The sequence below is a fragment of the Saimiri boliviensis genome, chromosome 11 (genome assembly GCF_048565385.1).
Source record: "Saimiri boliviensis isolate mSaiBol1 chromosome 11, mSaiBol1.pri, whole genome shotgun sequence".
In the NCBI taxonomy this organism is placed as follows: domain Eukaryota; kingdom Metazoa; phylum Chordata; class Mammalia; order Primates; family Cebidae; genus Saimiri; species Saimiri boliviensis.
The window spans coordinates 20,394,709-20,416,813 of record NC_133459.1 but is presented as its reverse complement, the minus strand read 5'-3'; the positions used below and the strand labels follow the sequence as shown (position 1 = coordinate 20,416,813).

Here is a 22,105-nt window from a genome sequence, read left to right as displayed (position 1 = left end):
AAGCTCAAACACAGGTTAAGAAAAGAGAGCAGAGACATTAAGAAAATCAGACAGTGCAAGACCAGTGCCACTTGGTTCCCCGTGAACAAGAACCGGGCCTGCTGAGGCCCAGGAACAGAGCTCAATCATATACTTCTAAGTCACAGGCCTGCCCAGGACACTCTCAGCCTGGCTGCAGGGCCGCAGGATTAGAGGTTTAGGGTCTTCCTAAGTCAGACATTCATTGCTGGACCACATGATCGTTTTCAAGGCTACTTCTAGCCCCAAGATTCTACCAATTTGCCCATAACTCACAGCTTTTTCTATCCTCAATTCACTGGTCTCTACAAACCAGGCAGCGTCAACTCCATTAGAAATACAGCAAAAGGGGCCGGGCGCGGTGGCTCAAGCCTGTAATCCCAGCACTTTGGGAGGCCGAGGCGGGTGGATCACGAGGTCAAGAGATCGAGACCATCCTGGTCAACATGGTGAAACCCCGTCTCTACTAAAAATACAAAAAATTAGCTGGGCATGGCAGCGCGTGTCTGTAATCCCAGCTACTCAGGAGGCTGAGACAGGAGAATTGCCTGAACCCAGGAGGCGGAGGTTGCGGTGAGCCCAGATCGCGCCATTGCACTCCAGCCTGGGTAACGAGAGCGAAACTCCATCTCAAAAAAAAAAAAAAAAAAAAAATTCAGGCTCGATGTGGTGGTTTATGCCTGTAATCTCAGCACTTTGGGAGGTTGAGGCAGGTGGATTACCTGAGATCAGGAGTTCAAGATCAGCCTGGTCAATATGGTCAAACCCCGTCTCTATTAAAAAACTACAGATCGAGACCATCCTGGTCAACATGGTGAAACCCCGTCTCTACTAAAAATACAAAAAATTAGCTGGGCATCGTGGCGCGTGCCTGTAATCCCAGCTACTCAGGAGGCTGAGGCAGGAGAATTGCCTGAACCCAGGAGGCGGAGGTTGCAATGAGCCGAGATCGCGCCATTGCACTCCAGCCTGGGTAACAAGAGCGAAACTCCATCTCAAAAAAAAAAAAAAAAAAAAAAAATACAGCAAAAGGGGGCTGAGAGAAACCAAGAATAGGAAGTCCTCCTAAATGGCCCAGGGAAAAGGTGAACATTCCGCTGACTTACCCATTTTGGCCACCTAGACTCAGAACTCTGTAAGAACGGGGAGGTCATCTGGTGTAACAGTCTCAATGGCCGCCCTCAAGAGTTCTCTGCTTGTACCTATTTAAAACAACCTCAACAGCCCTGAAATCGACCAATTTCCTCCAAGCACCATCCCAGACACAGACATTTCACTATTCCCTAACAGCCTAATTCTGCTTGAAGGGACGGAATGTGTCTGTCTAAAACAGAGGATGTCTTGGTCTGCAAGTTCTCCAAAGACAGAATCTACACCAAGGCTTGACGCACGACCCAATTTAAAATGAAAAATAAAAATAAATAAATAAAACAAGGAGAATGAAGATTGATACTTGGCTGAAGGTTAACTGAAAGGCAATTTCATGACAATCAAGCAGCCTGGGGTCTAGGGAATTGGCAGCAATTACTTTAAGAAATGAGGAGCAAGATCATCAGCTTCGGAGGGCAGTAGTGTTTCTGTATCTACACAGGCTGCGGGTATGGTGATGATATTCTCTGGGCGGTGGGCTATTTTCCCAGCAATGTGGGAGCCTGTACTCTCCTCTCACGGACAATTAGAAAGAAGCTGAAGAAACCTTGCTAAGTTCCAGGTGCACAACCAGCCAGTCTTTTCTTGCTGTTTCTCTGCCATCTAGTGGCAGCTCTGGATCATTACAGGCTCACCTCATGGTCATTTTCCTTTGTCCTTCCAGTAACTTCCTAAATAACGATACCACTTAGACAGTAACGATACCACTTAGACAGCTACGTATACTGATGGGTGCCTTCCCCATATTATTGCTAGTCTTCACAACACTGCAAGGCACATATTAATTTCATTTTTCAAATGAGAAAGTCAAGGCTTACAGAAGTCACTTGTCCAGGGTTACAAAGGCTCAGTAGAAAATGTGATACCAAACTCCATCCTCATGCCATTGTATCACTCCACCGGAAGGAACAGAAGGTCTCAAAACTAAACCTAATTTCAATTCTTCCATAAACCCCTACATGCTCCAACTCCCCACAGCTGGCTACTACCTTGGTCAAGTAGATGGCACCACTGCCTCCTCCAGCCCCACAATACACACCGGACATCACACTGGGAACTGGGCAAATAACCTCACTCCATTGCTCCATCTGAAAACTGAGAGACCACCTAAAAATGTGTTCACAATGTTCACTGTAACCAAAAGGTGGAAATAACTCACCTGCCCATCAATCGATGAATAAGCAAAATGTGGTATATCCATACAATGGAATACTATTTACCCATAAAAAGGAATGTAGTAGTAACATGCTACCATATGGATGAAGCTTGAAAACACACTACGTGAAACAAGTTGGTTAAAAAAAGACTACATATTATATAAAGTATCCACAATGGGCAAATCTACAGTGACAAGAAGTGGTTCGGGGGTTACCTAGGGCTGGGCAGATAGGGCAGAAAGTTTTGGGGGATGACAGCGAAAAGACAGAGTTTTTGAAGGAAAGAAAATGTTCTAAAATTTATCAGATGACAGTTACACAACTTTGTGACTAAACTAAAATCCACTGACTTGTACACATAAGTGAATTGTATGGTACAGGAACTGTATCTCAATAAAGCTGTTACACTCACACCACCACCCCAAAATTCACAGGGCTAGTCTCAATAACCTCTAGAAGTCCTTCCCACTCTTTTTATTATTTTTTTTTTTGAGACAGAGTCTCACTCTGTCACCCACGCTGGAGTGCAATGGCACAGTCTTGGGCTGATTGCAACCTCCGCCTCCCTGGTTCAAAGGATTCTCCTGCCTCAGCCTCCCAAGGAGCTGGGAGTATAGGCATGTGCCACCACACCCAGCTAATTTTTTTATTTTTATTTTTTTTTTATTTTTATTTTTTTTTAGGGCTGGAAGTTGATTTTTAATGATAAAGTACAATGGAGGGAGGGCAGCAGGGCTAAGCCAAGCTGTCTGGGGTGTGGTGTGGCGGGGTGCTGGCTACACAAACTGCTGCTGCTGCTGCTGCTGCTTGGTGGCCGCCTTGCTGGCGAGGTCCTTGGCCTTCTCTGTAGCTGCCAGTGCTGTCTCCTTTGCCTTCTCCTTGGCTTCCTTGGCTGTCTCAACAAGTGTTTTGGAAGGGGCCTCACCTTGCAGCTTTGCCAAGATATATTCAAAACCCTTCATAGTTTTGGTCACGTTGCTTTTGAACCGGGCAAGACCAAATTCCTGGACAGCTCTGGAGACACCAAATAAGCTGGAGGAGACCCAGGCTTCACGGCGGATTTCGGTCCAGCCACTGTTGTCAGAGTTCACACAGTAAACACATCGTTCCTCCACCACCATCAGCCGGGCGTGGTTGATGTTCCAGGTGAAGGTGGTCATGGTCTGATTCTGTGGGTCCACAATAGAGTCCTCCAGGACGTACACCGAGTGAGCAACATTGGCAGGAAACAGTCGCTTGGCCCAGCGGGGCATCCTGTTGGTCTTGGTCAGGAGTCGCCGGGACAGCAGTTTCTGGTCAGGGGTCACCTCCCGGTGTACTATGTCTTCCGTCAAGACATGTTTGCTATAGGGATTCGGGTACCGCTGCCAGAAGGCGGCGAACACTTGGTCCCAGGAACTCCGGAGCACTCTCTGGCCCAGGAAATACTTCACCATCGTCCCGGCCGGAGCGGGCTCAGCACCCACGCAGCATCAGGGGTGCGGAGCCTGGGAGGCACGCGGGGGCCGGGCTGGGCCGGGGCTCGGCGCACACCCGCCGCCAGGCTCGTAGCTCAGTCACCACCGCACCGCGCCCAAGCAGCTGCCGCTGCCGCCACCGCCGCCACCATGAGTTGCCCGGCTGGGAGCCAATTTTTGTATTTTTAGTAGAGACGGGGTTTCACTATGTTGCCCGGGCTGGTCTCGAAATCCTGACCTCGTGATCTGCCCACCTCAGCCTCCCAAAGTGCTGGGATTACAGGTGTGAGCCACCGCGCTCAGCATTTTTTTTTTTTTTTTTTTTTTTTTTAAGACAGGGTTTCGCTCTTTTGCCCAGGCTGGAGTGAAGTGGCACAGTCTCAGCTCACTGCAACCTCCGCCCTCCTGGGTTCAAGCAATTCTCCTGCCTCAGCCTCCCAAGTAGCTGGGATTAGAGGTACCTGCCACCACACCTGGCTAACTTTTGTATTTTTAGTAGAGACAGGGTTTCACCATGTTGGCCAGGCTGGTCTCAAAATCCTGACCTCAGGTGTTCCACCCACCTAGGCCTCCCAATGTGCTAGGATTACAAGTGTGAGTCACCACGCCTGGCCCCCACTATCTTTTTAAAACTGAGAGACTCACCTATCATTATCATTTCCAGCACTGACAACTTGGCCTGAACCAAGTTCAACTAACTTGAACCAAGACTATAATATCCTCAAAGCAATTAAAATGAGAGAAGAAACAAATGTAATCTGAATCTTCTAGCTCTTTAAATTACCTATGGTTCTATGATACAGATAAAACCTAGATTTCGAGAAGCAGTTTATCTTCCTTATGGCCTGTTAAGACTTGCAAGGATCTCCTTTTTAAATCCCAGAAGTCTAAGTAATCAGACCTGATGGGACTATGGAGTCCCCTACTTTTGCTCTATCGCATTTAACACCATCTCTGACATATACACATCTGTCTGCCTCCCCCTACTAGAACATTAAGTCCCACCAGTGTAAGAATTTTGTCTTGGTCATTCGGCTCGTGAGAGGTACTGATATGGTTGGGCTGTGTCCCCACCTAAATCTCATCTTGAATTGTAGTTCCCATAATCCCCATGTCCCCACATGTCATGGGAGGGACTTGGTGGCAGGTAAGGGAATCATGAGGCTGGTTCCCTCCATGCTATTCTAGTGATAATGAGTGAGTTCTCACAAGATCTGATGGTTACATAAGGGGCTTCCCCCCACTTTGCTCTGCACTTCTCTCTCCTGCCATCTTTATAAATTACCCAGTCTTGGGTATGTCTTTTATTAGCAGCAGGAGAACAAACTACAACAGGTACTAAGTAGATGTTTGTTAAATCAATGAATTTAAGAACAAATGAATGAACTGCATTGTTAGTGTTATGCAGGCAAAGGAACTATACAGTACCTTTAGATCTGTACCAGGTATACCACTAAGGCATACCAAAGAAAAATGCAGCATGTTAAGAAATATGACTGACATCACTGTAGGCAGTGACTGAATGTTGCAAAATAATACACCTCTACTGACAAACAATTAGATCTGTTCCCAAAGTCACTTCTAGTCACCCTCGATCAGGCAAATCACACTTTGCTTCTTCCCTTTATTATTACAATTATTCCCAGAAGTGCATCAGACCTATCACTGGCCCCATGGGGAGGCACCATTAGCTCCTCCAAGAGCTCTATGAGCTAAAAAGGCACTGGTTACAGCTCTCCAATCCCATGATCGTGATCCACACATCACTGGTTACCACATGGTAACAATTCCTTAGAACCTCTATCAGAGGAGAATAGGACCAGGCTGGCATAAAAGAACACTGGCCTAAAAACAGAGGCCGAGAGTTTAGTCACCAAATAGCTGTGCAGTCCTAAGCAAACTGTTTTCCTTCCCAGACCATACCCTTATTTTAAATTTAATGAATTACCACCCTTGGCCTACCCATCTCACAGACTGTGGGGACAAACTGAAAGAATGTGACACACTGTGCAAATGTAAAATCCTGGTCATTATTTTCAGGGAGGAAACAGGCCTCACCACATTTCAGCACTAGCTGGGTCTTATCCAGAAGGACTTGAGGGTTCACCAGAAAATATTGCTGGGATTGCTTGACAGGTTTTTGAACTGCAGTCCTATCCATCTGAACTATTAAGCACAGTCTACATGAAATGCTCAATTCAAACCTATCTGCCATTTGGGCTATCTTTGTAAATCTCAAGATCTTGAAGCAGCAAGCTTCCCTCAAGATAATCATACAACAGCTAACGATAACCAAAAACTGTTCTAAAATACGCACATGAACTTGTCTAATGCTCACAAAACCCTATGAGGTGGTATTGTTACTATCCTCACAAGAAAAACATCCAAGTTAAATATCTTGCCCAAGATCCCACAGCCAGTAAACAGTGAACCTAAGATTCAAACCCAGGCAGTCTGGCTGTAGAATCTGTTTTTACTACTACTTTATGCTGCCTCTTACAAAACAGACAAGATACACACAAGCATTCCTGAGATAAATAAAATGCGTAAACAAAAGTAAATCACAGCAACAAATTACCATTTTGTACCCACAAACGTTACAAAATTGGGTGCTGTTCTATGAGAAATCCATGTCAGACAAAGGTTTGTCTGTCCTGTTATCTGAGTGCTCACTGGAGGAGAGTACGTTATCCCTAAATCCTAATGACAATTCTGCAAAAGGTAACCAGGTATAATTGGCTTGATTTTACAGATGCATAAGTCAAGACTCAAACACTAAAGCAGTTTGCCCAAACACAACTAGTCATTAACATAGCCAGATTCAAAGTTAGGTCCTTCTACTCCAAAATACATATGCTTTTCCTACTATTCAAAACTGTTTATCTTTAAAATCAAAAAGTTATATACAGAACTAGCACTAAAATGATTCCTGAAACATGAACAACAGGAAATGTGCTATTTTACGTAAACTGTAATGAAGAATGCCAGGATACTTACAAGAAGGGAGACAGGTAAGTATGTGTAAAGGGATCTAGTTTCACCACTGAATTTATGCTTGGATCCTACTGGTATTCCCAAAAAGAAGTGATCCACAAGGTAGAAAAATATGCTGTCTGCCACTGTTAAGAAGCCATATATATCCTATAAACAAAAACCAACTCAGTCTTTACTGGTTACTGCTATATATTTTTTTAAAAAACACTACAGACTGAACCAAAATTAGAATCTTTCAACTATATCAGTAAAAATCTAACTTCATCAAAGATGACACCTATATAGATAATAAACACAAAACTCTTAAAGACTCAACAGTGTACTTGTATATTTAGTACACAGGTTTTATAGATTTTTGTTAACTACCTGTCTATAGCTAGCAAAAAATCCTGAGCTGTAAGAGGCTACAGAGACAATCCTGTACCAGTGGTGTTCAAATCCCTTGGCAACACCCTACAGGTTAACTAGGGCTACACAAAGTGTATCTCTGTATGTGACAAGGAGGCAGTAGGAACAGCAAAACTGCTGGGCCTGCTTTAATTACAGCAACTCTGTTTCATACATCTTGTCTGTTTCTATAATGGGGCTCTATATAAGCTTTTGTTTAGGAAAAAGACGGTCTACTCAAAAAGGCACAAACCAAAAAGAAACAGAGATTCATTCTACTGAGATGAGGAAACTGAGGCCCAAAAAGGTATGACAACTTGCCCAAGGAAACTCTGGTGCCTCAACTAGAACCTGAGCCTTCAACTCCCAACTGAGAGCTCCTTCCAACAGTGTTATTACTACCATGGGAGAAATTAAGATATAACATCAAACAAATGCAAGCTAGGATCAAACACGGGGCACGATTTATCATGCTGTGTGTACCAGGGTTCACAGATTAGCAGAGGACATAATCACAAACTCAGCATCCTGCAGTAAACTCATTATTCTTACAAAAAGCCAGTGAAGAATTCACAGGTGCTGCTCCACCCTTCACAAGCTGCCAAGGGATGCACCCAACTCCTTAACACCAATAATTCCAATACAACTGTGAAGTCATCAAGTGATGGAGAAAAAGCAGCATTTCTTTAAGAGCTTCTGAATCAAGACCAAAAATTCCCTCTCCCATCAGACTAGTGCAAACCTTACAAAGGAGGGCCAAGAAGCTGGCACTGGGGCCCCATGGTGCATCTGGAACTCCATACACATTTCCAGCCCAATCAGAGTTGGTTAGAGGTGAAATTAAAAACCTTACCCTACTCCTGGCAATGAAGATGAGGAGGAAGCCCCTCACTGATATAGCAGCCTAAGACCCAGAAGTCAACAGGGTTTTCTGGTCCTGATTTGATGTGAGCCAACAATGGTAAGTGATGATGACAGCTGCTATCTATCCCATTCACAGATGAGTACCTTCTACTTGCCAGCCACTGTGCTAAGCGCTTCACATATAGCAATTCATGTAACTCTCACAACTCTTGGGCAAAGTATAACTATTTCCACTACACAGAGCATTTTAAGTTACTCGCCTGAAGACACAGATCAAGTTAGTGGCAGAGCCAAACTCAAATCCAAAGCCTATGCATGTACTTTGCACAACACCAACAATCCCAAGTTGTTCAGCCTCAGTTTTGCCGTTTGACAAATGACACCATCCATCCCTGCCTCTTTTACAGAGTTGTACTGAGGTCAAGTGAAATCACTAATACAAACATGATTTGACGTTTAGGAGTTTATTACCTAAACTCAAAAACTGCCCGAGGATCCCTGACCATTTGTGGAGAAGATGTAGCCAGAAGCCCCAGTCATCTCCCAGTGCTTGAGTCAAGCTAATGAAAGGGAGCCAGGTTGCAGAGCTGGCTCCTAACCTCCTAAGACCTTGGTTATTCATTAAGGTGCAACTTTCTCACCAAACAAACCCTGCTCTTCCCAACTCACAGGGCTGCTATAATAATTTTTTTAAAAAAAAGGAAGCTGAACAGACTCTAGAGACAGACTACTTAAATACAAATCCCAGTTCCCTCACTTACTAGCTCTGAATCCCTGGACAAGTTTTTAATCCTAACATGCCTCAGTTTCCACACCTGAAAAAATGGGAGATTGCTGAGAATACTGAGTTAATTCACACAATGTCTTAAAAGAATGCCATGTAGACAGGAAACACTCAAACATTTTTTTTAAAGGACCAAATGACACAATGGGCAAAGGCACCTTATAATCCTCTAAAACTACACGTTTAGATCCTCTAAAGAAGGTGTCATTCTCTCCTGCTACAACTGATCCTAAAGTCACCTTTCCCAAAAAGCTCCTACCCAACAAATCTACCCTAACAGATGAAGCCTTTTATGCCCCTTTGCTTGCCCCATGATGCCTGAACTACAATTGTCAGCTTTGTAGTCACATATATTTTATTTCCACAAAAGATACATGATTAAGCACACAGGTTCCAAAATCAGACAGATACAATTTCTAACTCTGGCTGCAGATACCAAGTGACTTTATGTCTGAGTCCTACTCCATGAAAAGAAGAAATCTGTACTATCCACCTCACAGAGCTGTTGTGAATAGCAAGTGTGATAACACCATGTGCTTAACACATTGCAAAGCACACAGTAAGAGCTCAATTAACAAAGCTGTTATTTCACCAGAACATGTCCCCATTTCTTTCATGATCCTCAGCAGTTAGGGCAGAGCCCTGCTAGGGTGTGATTAATATTTCTTCCTCAATGCACTCATTTACTTGCGGTGGCCTTGAGAGTTACCTTTCCTTCTACTGCACCCGTCCCTATGACGTGATGAAGCAGGGATCCCAGCCACTCTCCAAACATGCCTGGGCCCTCCTTTTTTCACACTCCCTCCACTCAGAAATCCATAAACACTGGGCACGGTGGCTCACACCTATAATCCCAGCAGTTTCAGAGGCCGAGGCAGGTGTATCACTTGAGCTCAAGAGTTCAAGACCAGCCTGGGCAACATGGCAAAACCCCATTTCTACAAAAAATACAAGAATTACCCAAGAGTGGTGGCACACACCTGTAGTACCTGCTACTCAGGAGATTGAGGCGGGAGGATCACTTGAACTGGGGAGGTCAACGGTGCAACAACCCAAGACCATGACACTGCCCTCCAGCCTGGGTGACAGAGCGAGACCCTGTCTCCAAAAAATAAATAAACTGTAATGACCTAGAGCCCAGAATTACTCTAAAATTCATGTCTGACATAAATAAAACCTTAAGAAATCATATCATGTCATGGTTTTCAAGCCAATGGTGCATTAATCAGATGGGCTTTATAGACGTGATGCCTCCAAAAAATAATTTTTTATAGAAATTTAAATGGTGCTCAGATCTTATCTTAAAGCAATATAGCCCCAAGCACTGTTTTCCTTTTTTAAAAATAAGCTTCTGAGGGCAGGCACAGTGACTCATGCCTGTAATTCCAGCACTTTGGGAGGCTAAGGCAGGTGGATCACGAGGTCAGGAGTTTGAGACCAGCCTGGCCAACACAGTGAAACCATGTCTCTACTAAAAATACAAGAATTAGCCAGGTGTGGTGGTATGCGCCCGGGTGTGAAACCTGTAAAACTCTGAGAAAAAATAAGCTTCTTAGGTAACATTACACAAAACCCTTTAACTTTTTTAAAATTTCAAAAAGGTTCTGTCACCAAGGTGTACACTGGTCCCTAAACATAGCTAATCAAAGTTCTATCTGGGGATCTTTTAGAAATTAGATTGATTCTCAAGTTCCACTGCATACCTACGGATTCGGAATCTCAGGAGAATTTTTTTTTTTTAGCCTTCCCATTTAATTGTTGACCAACCAAGGAACCTGAACTGCATTTGACACTCAACAATAACTAAGTATGCAATTGCTTTACAGATGAAGAGGCCAGGAAAGCGGAAGCTACCTACCAAAGGGCACGTATTCATCACAACAAAAAGATGCTTGTTCAAAACGTAGCACTCTAGTCTCTACCCCTCAAGATTTGGAGTAAATCCTACAGGGTCCAAGAATTCTGGTAACAAAGACAAGCAGTTTGCAGTTCACACCGAGAAACGCACTGCTCTGCGGGATGCCTCAGAGAAAACAGAACCATCATGATCTTGTACTCTATCATATTCGGATTAAGAAAATGCTATACTTACCTTTGCCTTAAAATCTGTCACTTCTCCTTCAGAGAAGGAATGCATGGTGAACCCCAAATCCAACGAGCATTTCTTTGCTTTTGGGGAAATCACCTATGAGACTGCGACACTGTATTAAAGTAAGGGCTTTCCTCCCATCTTGACCCACTAATCAGCAGTGTGATTTTAAACCTCCCACTGTACTCCTTTATTAGACATACTTCATTTTTCCAAAGTACAGCTTTAATGACTCACTGGATATGCCTCGAAGAGGCAAGTGCCTAACTTCACAAAAGTTTAACCATTCAGTCAGAAACTAGTTCTAATGCACAAATTACCTGAGGGCAGCAAAACAGGAAGTACAGAGAGATTCTAGGAAAAATTAGGTAGAGCTGCAAGAAGGCAATACTCGGCTTTGAGAAGGGACTTAAGAACATGGATTTAAGGCCGGGCATGGTGGCTCATGCCTGTAATCCCAGCACTTTGAGAGGCCAAGGTGGGCGGATCACCTGAGGTCAGGAGTTCAAGACCAGCCTGGCCAATATGATGAAACTGCCCCCCGCCCTACTAAAAATATAAAAATTAGCTATGTGTGGTGGCTCACATCTGTAGTCCCAGCTACTCGGGAGGCTGAGGCACGAGAATTGTCTGAAACCAGGAGGCAGAGGCTACAGTAAGGGGAGATCATGCCACTGCGCTCCAGCCTGGGTGACAGAGTAAGACCCGGTCTCAGTAATAATAATTATATATATTTAAGAGGTAAAACTGGACCTAACATAGCACTGTAAGCACCACAGAAGAAGACAGGAATGCAGGTTTCACACCCAGCTCTGCTACCGTACAGCTGTGTGGTGACAGGAAAGTCATCTAAATGTCCTCAACTCTCCTTACCACGTGCGAGATGCAGGAATTTAAACTAGCTAGTCTCAATTCTGTGACTGTGGTATGTGAACAAAAAAGGAATAAAAAATTGTTCCCCACCCAGTTCTCCATCTTAGCCTATTTTTAATCCCACTATCTAAATAAATACAATGTAGAGTAACAATTATCTCAATACCACATTGCATATGAACTGTCCAAGCTGTGCACTGCACAAGGGCAACACATCTAAGGCAGTACTATTTGCCTCACAAAGTAGATCTGTGTATTTCCTGTAAGTTCTAGCAGGTAGCAACCAAATGCCTTGTTCTCTAAAAAATAAAATCACTAAATTATTACAAGTCGTTCATAAAAGTATCTTTGGAAGGGCCTTTTTTAATCTGCACAAAGGCTGTGTGTGGCCTGGGCAGTGGCCCAGATAACCATCAGGGGTTCCAACTGACCACCCGCATAGCAGCACACACACACAGAATACAGTGGACAGAGCACCCTATGAGCCACTCAGACCAAAGTCCTTACCCCTGCCTGCTTACATCTGCACTGCTTGAGATTGTCATTCTCCAATGTCTTTAGTGCCAGGGAAGGCAACAGGTTTTTGATGAATAATGACGAATGTGTGTCATGAATATGCACACAGAGATAAAACCTCTACTCTCTTGAGAGCAATGCAAAGTGAAAAGAGATGACACGGTTAGTCAAGAGGAAGCAGCTATCAAAATTTTAAGGGAAAGAAAATTCCAGGTGGAATTCAGAAGACATCTATTTTACGCTCTGTATATACTCAGTGCCTTAATTGCTTTAAAAACCCTATTTGTTGAATTTTCTAATTGACTCTAAGAATGAATGAACAGCCAGGCGTGACTCACACCTGTAATCCCAGCACTTTGGGAGGCCAAGTTTGAGACCAGCCTGGCCAACGTGGCGAAACCCCATCTCTACTAAAAATACAAAAAATTAGCCAGGCGTGGTGGCGCATGTCTGTAATCCCAGCCACTCGGGAGACTGAGGCACGAGAATCACTTGAACCTGGGAGGCAGAGGTTGCAGTGAGCCAAGATTGCACCAATGCATTCCAGGCTGGGCAACAGGAGCAAAACTCCGTCTCAAAAAGAATACAAAAATTAGCCAGGCGTGGTGATGGGTGCCTGTAATCCTAGCTCTAGCTACTCAGGAGGCTGAGGCAGGAGAATTGCTTGAACCCGAGACGGGGAGGTTGTGGTGAACCAAGATCTCGCCATTACACTCCAGCCTGGGTGACAAGAACAAGACTCTGTCTCAAAATAAAAAGGAAAGAATGAATAGCAGTGACTTGGGATCGGCTATATGGCATCTCTGGGCTATGGAATACGAGAGAGTATAAATGCACTTTCCCTTGCCCCTCTTTGGCCTACCATGAGAAAGTCCACACTCAGGCAGCCACTGCTCTCTGGAACTAGGCTCCAGAATGAGAAACACAGAGCCCACCTCAGCCCAATCTGAAGGCTAGAGACAAGTTCAGCTGACCCATGAGTGAGAAATATAAATGCTTGCTTTAATAAGCTATATTGGCATGGTTTAATGCACCGTTATTCTGGCAAGTGAATAAAATGAGAATTTTTTTTAAGGTGAAGGCACTTTGAAAAGACTTGAAGTAGTATTTAAAAGTATTCAAGCAGCCTGGAAAGAAAATGTGATTGGGCCATATAATTAAATCACCATGCTCTTTAGTTGGGTGGATACAGAGTAAGACTTACAGAAGACAAATGTGCCATAAAGCCACTTCCCTAAAATAATCATTCAGAGATGTCCTAACCATCAGCCCTTCCTAAGAGAGAATGGAGTTGCTACTTCCTGGTGAAATGTTTTCCCTTCCCCCACGGTTATAATTTAGAAATTACGTAACAAATTTCTAAATTTATACCCAGCAGAAACTAAGTTTCAATCCTTCTCAAGCAGGGCCCTTGTATTCCAAGTTTCTTAGCACCCAGCACCAAAATAACCACTAATTAACCTCAAAAATAGAAGAAGAAAAGGAAAATAGTCCAAAACTAACAATGAAGTAAAAGAAGTACCACTATTTTCTTCATTCTATGAAGGTAACAATTATGACAGCACAAATTTTTTGACAACTTGCAGTTCAAAAGGAAGAAAAAGTACTTCTACATTAAATGTACACAGAAGTTAAGAGGTATCCTGATTGCAATACTAAAATGTGAGGAAAATACACCTCAGACTGAAGGAAATATTACAACTGTTCTTTCAAACCACAATCCTTTTCTTCCCCCTTAGAATATGCTCCCCTTCTGGCATGAAGTCCAGCTTGAAGAACACAGCTTTAACAAACTATAAAACCTATTTCTAAGATGTTCAGTAAAACGCTATAAATCCCAATAATATATTAACATCGTATTAAATACTGTAAATTCTAACACAAACTAACCCTGTAAAGACTATTTTCAATAACCCTTTCCAACCTCTAAACCATACTCCTTGGAAAATATTACTCACCTACTAAGCCATGACTATAAACAAGCTTGTTAAGTCAAATAGAAAACAATATTTAAATGTAAAACGTTAGCTGCATCCATTTGCTAGCCAAGTTTTTCTGACATGCAGAAATCAATCTGAAAACATTTTTAAAAAACATTAGCTTCTATCAATCCCCTTGCCATCCTTGTTCTTCTGATACATAGATAATTCATTGACACAACCATAACACCTGCTTTATTTCACTTATTCATAAAATAATATACCCATCAAATGACTATTTCTAGAGCCATCTCATATGTCAAACATTGCTTTAGGACAAAGACACAGCAACAGTCAAGGACCCATATGCCCCTGACTACACTAAGGATACATATGTCTCTGCTTTTCAGGGCATCACATGATCCAGGTTATCGTTCCCTAATATGGCCAAAAAGGAATAAATAAGATGCATTTCTTGGTTAGAACTGTTAAAGCTTACATCTGCCTCTTCCTAACCCCTTCTCAACCAACCCAGCTTAATTGTAGCACAGTATGCAAATCATGCCAGACATGACTCCATGCAGAGAACTATCAAAATGAGGCCACAGTGTATCAACCTTAACTAATTTTAAGGGTTCTTAGTTTCTAAGATTCTTGTACAGATCAGTAAAATGTCCTAAAGGTAAATAAACATTTCTAGCCAGCTAAAGGAAACGTACCCCACACTGAGATTCACAGCATGGAATCCGTATTCTGATAGAAGTAATTTGAGATAACCACCTATGTGCAGTGGTTCCCAAACTTGGCTACATTTTAGAAATACCTGGAAAATATAAAAATCACACTGTTCAAGTACACTCCAGTTAGCAGCCAAGTCTGAGAACCACTGATGCAGAAAACTTGGGGGGAAACAAGCTGCTTTCCAATGATCTACGGATTAAAGGTACACTGACATTTCCTTCCTGCACAAGAAGTGAGCTTCCTGAACACTGCTTCACTAAGAATTATTGTGGACCTACTTGGTATTTAAGAGAAGGAGTTCCTGCCCTGCCTACCAAACTTGGGGGAGAAAGCACAAACCTGAATATACAGAGGGCCAAATATTATCGCAAACTGAATGCCAGAAAATAAAAATAACAAAGCTTTAAAATTTTATCCCAAGATTTGTTAAAAATTGATGTTATCAAGAGTCAAGTTCCCACTCCTCAACATCTGAAAAGTAAGAGACGGAGGGAAAATAACAACCCTCAGGCTGGCTTGTGAAGGGTTTTTGTTTGTTTAATACATCTGAAAAGAATGCATATACAAAGAATTGAGACATGAGAAAGCATTGGTTCAACACTAATGAATCTACAAGAATTAGGATTGGGAAGGTGGGAAAGATTACCTCAACATTTTTAAAAACTGGAAACTGCAACCAAAATAAGCTGATAAAATCCCTATTAACACTTATGAAGAGTCTTCATAAGACTCTTTCCATGATTTTATTAAGCTAGAGAGCCTCACTTGGCTGCTCTAGGGTTCCTCATATGTAAAACAGAAATAAGGGGATTCCCCTGACTGGTCCCCATGTTGTTAAGTGTTCTCCCCACCCCCACCCTACCCCCAGCTTCTTAATGAAGCAGGCCTCCATCCTCTTGAGAGGATGTGAATCATTCCACAGATGTCTGTCTTCTAGCACCACCCCTCGTATTTCCTCTACATACCAGGTCTTCAGCTGCATTCTAGGAACACCATATACTACTGAGTTGCAAATCTATGCTAAGCATATAAGACAATGACTGACAGGGAAAAAAAATTTTTTTAATTACAAACTCAATTCATTTGGTGTATTTCAAAGGTGCAATACTTTTCTTCATTTATCAGTGAAAGAAGTTAGAAACTAACTTCCCCAAAAAATCAGCAAATGGCAAACAAATGTCCTTGAAAGTCACAGTCACATATAGTGCGTCCTAGAAAAGAGGAGGGGCAAGACAGGCTCCACCCACTTTCATGAGTTTCATCAAATACTGGATCTACTCAAGGGTGGAGAGAAAAGGCAACTTTCAAAAAGGAGTATGTTATTAAATGAGGCATTTACTATACTCCTTCCTAAGAGCACCAGATGGGGAACATGTTTTCTAAACTAGATCTAGGAAGTGGAATGTGGAATCAATCCGTCCTCCTCCCCTTAAGGGCTAACCACTGGTTAATGAATTAAAAAAACAAGACTAAAAAACAAACCCCACACACACTCCCCCCAAAAAAAGAGGAGGGGGGGAAAAAAAAAAACAAAAAAACACTAAGATGTCCCAGATTACTCTCCAGAGTGGAACCAGGGAGCAGCTTCAACAATTCCAATGAGTCTGTTACAGAGTCATCCACAAGCATGCCTTGCTTTAAAAAAAAAAAAAAAAAAAAAAACTTTTTTTTAAACAACAAAACAAAAACTAGTACTAATCACTTTTATGACAATATACAATTACTCAAAATTAACTAGTACTGGGAGGGGAAGGGGGGGTCCATACCTATGGGCCTTGTCTCACACGAGTGCATGTGGGTAGGTGCAGGGCATTTGTCATTATTGCAAAAACGAATTTTAATTTTTAATCTTTAGTTTGATTTAAACATTGCTTTTAGTATGATGCTGACACCAGCTGTGCAGAAAGGGCTCTGAAGAGATGTTCATAGCAGCACACACCTGCGGCTCTTCTTCGGTTCTGGAGGCTCCAGGGCAGCCAATATTGCTTCGTCAAATACATTCTTTAGGCCTTTCTGAAAAGGGGTAGAAAGAAAAAATGGGCGGTCTGATTTTCAGTATAATAGAGTTCAAATTTAAAACATTCAAACCCCCAAGAGTTGGCGAAGAAATAAACATTAAAAACAACCCTGAATCTCAACACAATAATCTCACTTCACCAAGATTTGTCCAGGGCACTGGAAGGATTCAGCAATTCAGGATCAGAGGAGCAGATATTCACGAAAGAGACAGTGGTCCTTTGAGAAAGCTTTGTGCAGACCAATGTATGTCACAAGAAGCAAACAAGCACATGGGTCATTTGCTCATTCAATATGAGTTCTGTAATGTGCTGCTGAAACATTTTACATAAAAACAAGGGAAGCAGCTCTGCATTCAAATGAAACAGCTGGATGTGAAACAGGACTGAGAGGACGGGCATGGGTCAGTGGCATCCTTATTCTACGGAAGGCACAGGCAAAGAGAGAGAGGGTGATTATGGTAGCTGCAAAGATAGTCACTTTGAACTCCCTTTATCCCACCAATTAGACAGAGCCAAGGAGATCCAAGGGAGCAAAAATGTGGGTACTTGATACATATGTAAAATTAGAGCCAGTCAGTGCAACAGGAATAAAGCTTCATCAGGCATTTATACAAACAGTTGTATATTTTAATTTCAAAATTTGAAAGTAACCACAATTGTATATTTCCCTCACAATAAAATCAGAAGCAGGAAAATATAAAGGTGGCAGCTTTACATCTCAACATTAACAAACTGTAAGTCAACTGTTTAAATGGATGCTATTCTTAAAAGATAATGCAACAAATGAACTTATAAAGCAGTAGCAGATACATCAATATCTTCCCCACCCCAGACTGACAAATACTCCACTACAGCACAGACAGCCAAAGCAACAGCAACACAAAGTTTCACTGCACAAAGAAAAATTAGAAAAGAATCCTCCCTTCCCCATTACACTCGACTAGGTCACCCCTTTCCCATAAAGTTTGTCATGCAATTACAATTAACAATTGATCATAAGAGTCAAATGGTGTTTGTGTTACTTTCTCCACCTAGAACTAAGATCTAGAAGTGTTAAAACTCTTGTTATTTTCTCCAAAAGGACATTCTTAATACCAGACCAAGTTTCCTTTTTCAATAGTAATCCAAACCAAAAAGCTCTGAGCATCAGGCAACTCAAGCAGCAGAAAGTTAAAAAAGTCCAACTTGACTACTGATCACAGAAAATTTCTGTAAGATATTGCATTCTTGATCAAAACTAATACAGAGGTTGCTCTAAGGTGGTGAGTAAAAAGACGCAGAGGCTTTCAAACAGGATGGTTTTATTCCTTTGTTTTTAAACGATCTTTCTACAGTAGTGGGACAGGAAGCAGCAGCAAAGAAGGGAAGGACAAAACAGTTTAGAATATACAGCACTTCCTTTTGGGTTGAGTTTCCGGAGGCTCGAGGGCAGCTAGGATAGCCTCATCAAACACATTCTTCAGACCTCTCTACAAGACAGAGGGGAGGAGAGAGAATAGCAGCCAGGTTAGAGGATTAGAAAGACTAGCAGGTACAACAGCAGTCGGATTAAATGAGCTGAATTCACAGAAGCAGTGTGCCTTAAGAAAAATGCCAGAATGCTAGATCTTGAGCCCATTATTGGAAGAGTAGGTAATTGACCAAAAACTTCACCTCAAGCAAGGTTAACTGAGCAGGAAAGCAATTTTTATTAAAATGCAATATGTTGACTTCTAACACATTTTGGAAATAAATCTACTGCAATTTCAGGCTTATGTGAATTCAGCCCCTGAATAACTGAAGGACACAAATAGCAGACTAACAGGCATGCTATGTGTTTCTAGGTTCAATGACATATCTGAATGCGATTAATCAGGATTTCAGAGTAAACTGGTTTCCCAGAACAAAAAGCTTTGGACGTTTAAAAGGAGTGTTAATTGTGCAACAGTACCAACTAGACGGAGTTTGAAGAACGGACTCTAGAAACAGCACACACTTCAGTTATTCAGCAATGTTATTAGAGCAAGTAACCACCACCCAAGTCATAAGAAAACAAAGAATGGGATCCTAGAATGAGTTTTAGCAAGCAATCCAGTGCTTTAAGATGTCTGCATGGGTATCGGAGCATAAAGCATGGAGTGAAAACGAAGAATATTCTCAGATCTTAAGGGGATGAAGATACAGAAATACACTTACACCTCAGCCAGAAACTCCAACATGACTGTGACTCAGTAGTGGTGGTACTTAGGACCCAGGTCTATAGACTCACCTAAACTCACCTAAATCTGAAGCCACAAGTTTACCACCCAAGGTTGTTTCACATGTTCTTTAGTTTGATCAGTTTGATCCCAAGTAAATATGTCCTAAAAGTCCCAGAACACAGCTCCAATTTTAAGTGCCAACCCCAGACTATCCCAAGTGTTCCCACCTCTACCCTGCCCCCATCCATGACATCCCACAGGACTGGTATTCATACATCACATTAGATACAAAATAAATAAGAAACGGCAATAAATCCTTTAAAAGAAGCAAAGAGATTAAAAAGCTTTCTTCTTTCTACATCATTTACAAAGTAGAAATACTACATAAAAGTTAAAATTCCTCTGCAATCCTTTCTAAGAACCAACTCTGGTTCCTAGTCAAATATAAAAGGAAGAAGGGAGTACAGAAAGGAAAATGTACTTTATAAGGAAAAAAAAGAGGAGGAAAACCATTAGAAACTAGAGTGTATCCCTTAACAAGAAGGAATTCCTTTCTCTGTAATCTTTGCTTGACCATTATCTGTTTACATTAAGACTTTAGTTTTAGAGGAATCAACAAACAGAATTTGTAATCCTAAAAGTTCTAGCTCCCAAACACAACGACAGACCCCATTTTATAACTTCTCCTCTTTTGACTTTTCCATACTTCAAACTCTCCTAAGAAAAATATACCCGCTAAGACCTTTTAAACTTCATATTCGCTACGAAGTGACTTACTATATACATTTGTTGACACTAAAAATCATATATTAAAAGCATCCAATTATCTAAAGCTTTACTAGTGACCTAAAAGTGGATCCACAGGGCCTATGTCTTTCCCTCAAGGAACCCCTATCTAGAGAACAGAAATATGCATCAGAAGCACACAGAATTAATGTCTGACACAGACACAAGTGTTTCACACATGACATTCTGTGCCTCTATATACACACACAGTTTTCTGGGAATTTTATTAAAACAAAGAAAGCAGCACCAGGCATTTTTTTAAACTCTCAAAATAGTACTGTGTGTAAGATGTAAAATCTTCTAAACTTTTAAATAGCTGCTTTTATAACAGCACTAAACTGCCCCAAAAACTAGGATCAGAAGATTATGTTTAAAGCATCTGGTATTAGGCCTTGACGTTATCCTGAGGGATATCCCAGTTAAGCATCCAAGTTTTACTGTAAATATCCAACCAAGTACTATATTGAAGTTTATTATACTAGGCCCTATAAACTAAATACCTCGTATATATGTAATAAGTAATCATATATTTATGCCATTTACCCTAGTATACATGGAGTTAAGAATCCAATGTTTCTTAAAAAAAAAACAATAAAAATTAACAATTACCTGAAAAAGCAAGCATAATGTAATGAGTTTAATACAATTATTAGAAACCTCCACCCTTCAATCTTGTCCTATTTTAATTAGGCATGTTTGCTCACTGTTCCAACTTGAAAGCACCATTACCAGTACTGAACATAAGAATTTTGTGCTAATTATTTCCATAATTTTTTCCTTTGTCCCCAGAACAGTACTCAAAGGATAGAACCAACAATATCATGAAGGTGAAAAAGCTTAAACCATACACATCAGTTACAAGTCCCATTCTAAATACCCTAAAACATTGCTCCTTATCCTCAAAATCTGAGTTTCCCATCAAACTACTAAAGGAGTTCCAATTAAATCACTCAAAAAAGGCCAGAATGAAAGAGAGGTCCACATGAGGAAGGAATACTTCCAAAAACATAGGAATAGAGACACTATATAAAGCATGCTTGAGAACTGTGGCAGAAATAGCCATGGCCCGCCTTCTTTGACAGGAAAGTCTCAATCATTATGACTAATTCCCTATCCTGGTTGCATTACCCAAGAAACAGTATAATATCAATTGTCAGAATTGGCAAGAAAAGATGAGACTTATTTAGATGAAAATTTAAGTGCCTAGAAAAAAAAAATCATTCACATCCTCTCGTGCAAATTTGTGCTTATCTGAACCTTTCCTGTAAGGTTTTCGGCGAATCATTCAGTACAACATGAGAGCTTACCAACACAAGCAGTTTAGAAACTATATAATTATTCTCCAAAAAACACAGAGGCCTCTAACAAAAGAGTATACAACATGAAGCTGCTCATATTCTTGCTGGGCATCTCTGGGCACTGTTGATCACTGTTAGAAATAACTCCTGTATCCTAATGCTCTAATAAATGACTAGACCGTAAATACGCATTGGGTTTCATGCCATCCTTACCTGTGTGAGTGCAGAACACTCCACATACTTGACAGCCTTCAGATCACGGGCCAGCTTTTCAGCAGTCTCTGGAGTGATAGGCTTCTGTTTGTTCTTGGCAAGTTTCTCAATAGTAGAGGGGTCATCTCTGAGATCAATTTGGGTCCCAACAAGCAAGAAAGGAGTCTTTGGACAGTGATGAGTTATCTCAGGCACCCACTAAAAAAAGGTATTTTAAAATACACCTTCGTTAATCCACAAACCTCTAATGCTATTTATTACAGGTCAGTAGAAATTCTGGGATGACCTTCTTCGGCCAAGAATATCTGATCAGCTTACCTTTTCTTTCACATTTTCAAATGAAGATGGAGAAACCACTGAAAAACAGACTAGAAATACATCTGTTTGTGGATAACTCAGCGGTCGTAATCTGTCATAATCCTCTTGCCCTAGAAAAAAGAAAAATATTGGACTGAATTCAGCAACTGAATCTTGATGTCCTCAAAGCGTTAAAAGCACGCTGGTCATTACTCAAAAAGCAACTTACTTATCTAATAAAATGCATAGCTCTGTAATATAATATGTGGGCAATATTCTCAATAAGCTAATTCTACATACTTTAAGCACTCAGAACAGCAACGAATTTATTACTGTTATTTGCTTTTATTACTAGTTTGTGGTGT

The 22,105-nt window shown here is 41.5% G+C and overlaps 1 protein-coding gene and 1 pseudogene across 4 annotated transcripts in view; both read right to left on the bottom strand.

Annotated features, from left to right (window-relative positions):
* Positions 1 to 662: 662 nt before the first annotated feature.
* Positions 663 to 15,890, bottom strand: LOC120366043 (PRELI domain-containing protein 1, mitochondrial pseudogene; annotated as a pseudogene).
* Positions 15,891 to 16,589: 699 nt separating this feature from the next.
* CDC42 (cell division cycle 42) overlaps positions 16,590 to 22,105 on the bottom strand; it is a 39,151-nt gene continuing 33,635 nt past the window's right edge. For 3 of the 4 annotated variants that reach the window (XM_039474064.2, XM_010345475.3, XM_074380257.1), the window contains exons 4-6: positions 21,762 to 21,871; positions 21,444 to 21,641; positions 16,590 to 16,961 (exon numbers count right to left, since the gene is read on the bottom strand). In XM_039474064.2, coding sequence (XP_039329998.1) covers positions 16,872 to 16,961; positions 21,444 to 21,641; positions 21,762 to 21,871 — 398 coding nt within the window. In that variant the 3' untranslated portion in view covers positions 16,590 to 16,871. Of the gene's footprint in view, positions 16,962 to 17,571; positions 18,436 to 21,443; positions 21,642 to 21,761; positions 21,872 to 22,105 lie in introns of those variants that run through there. The other variant, XM_039474065.2, reaches the window with a different exon arrangement.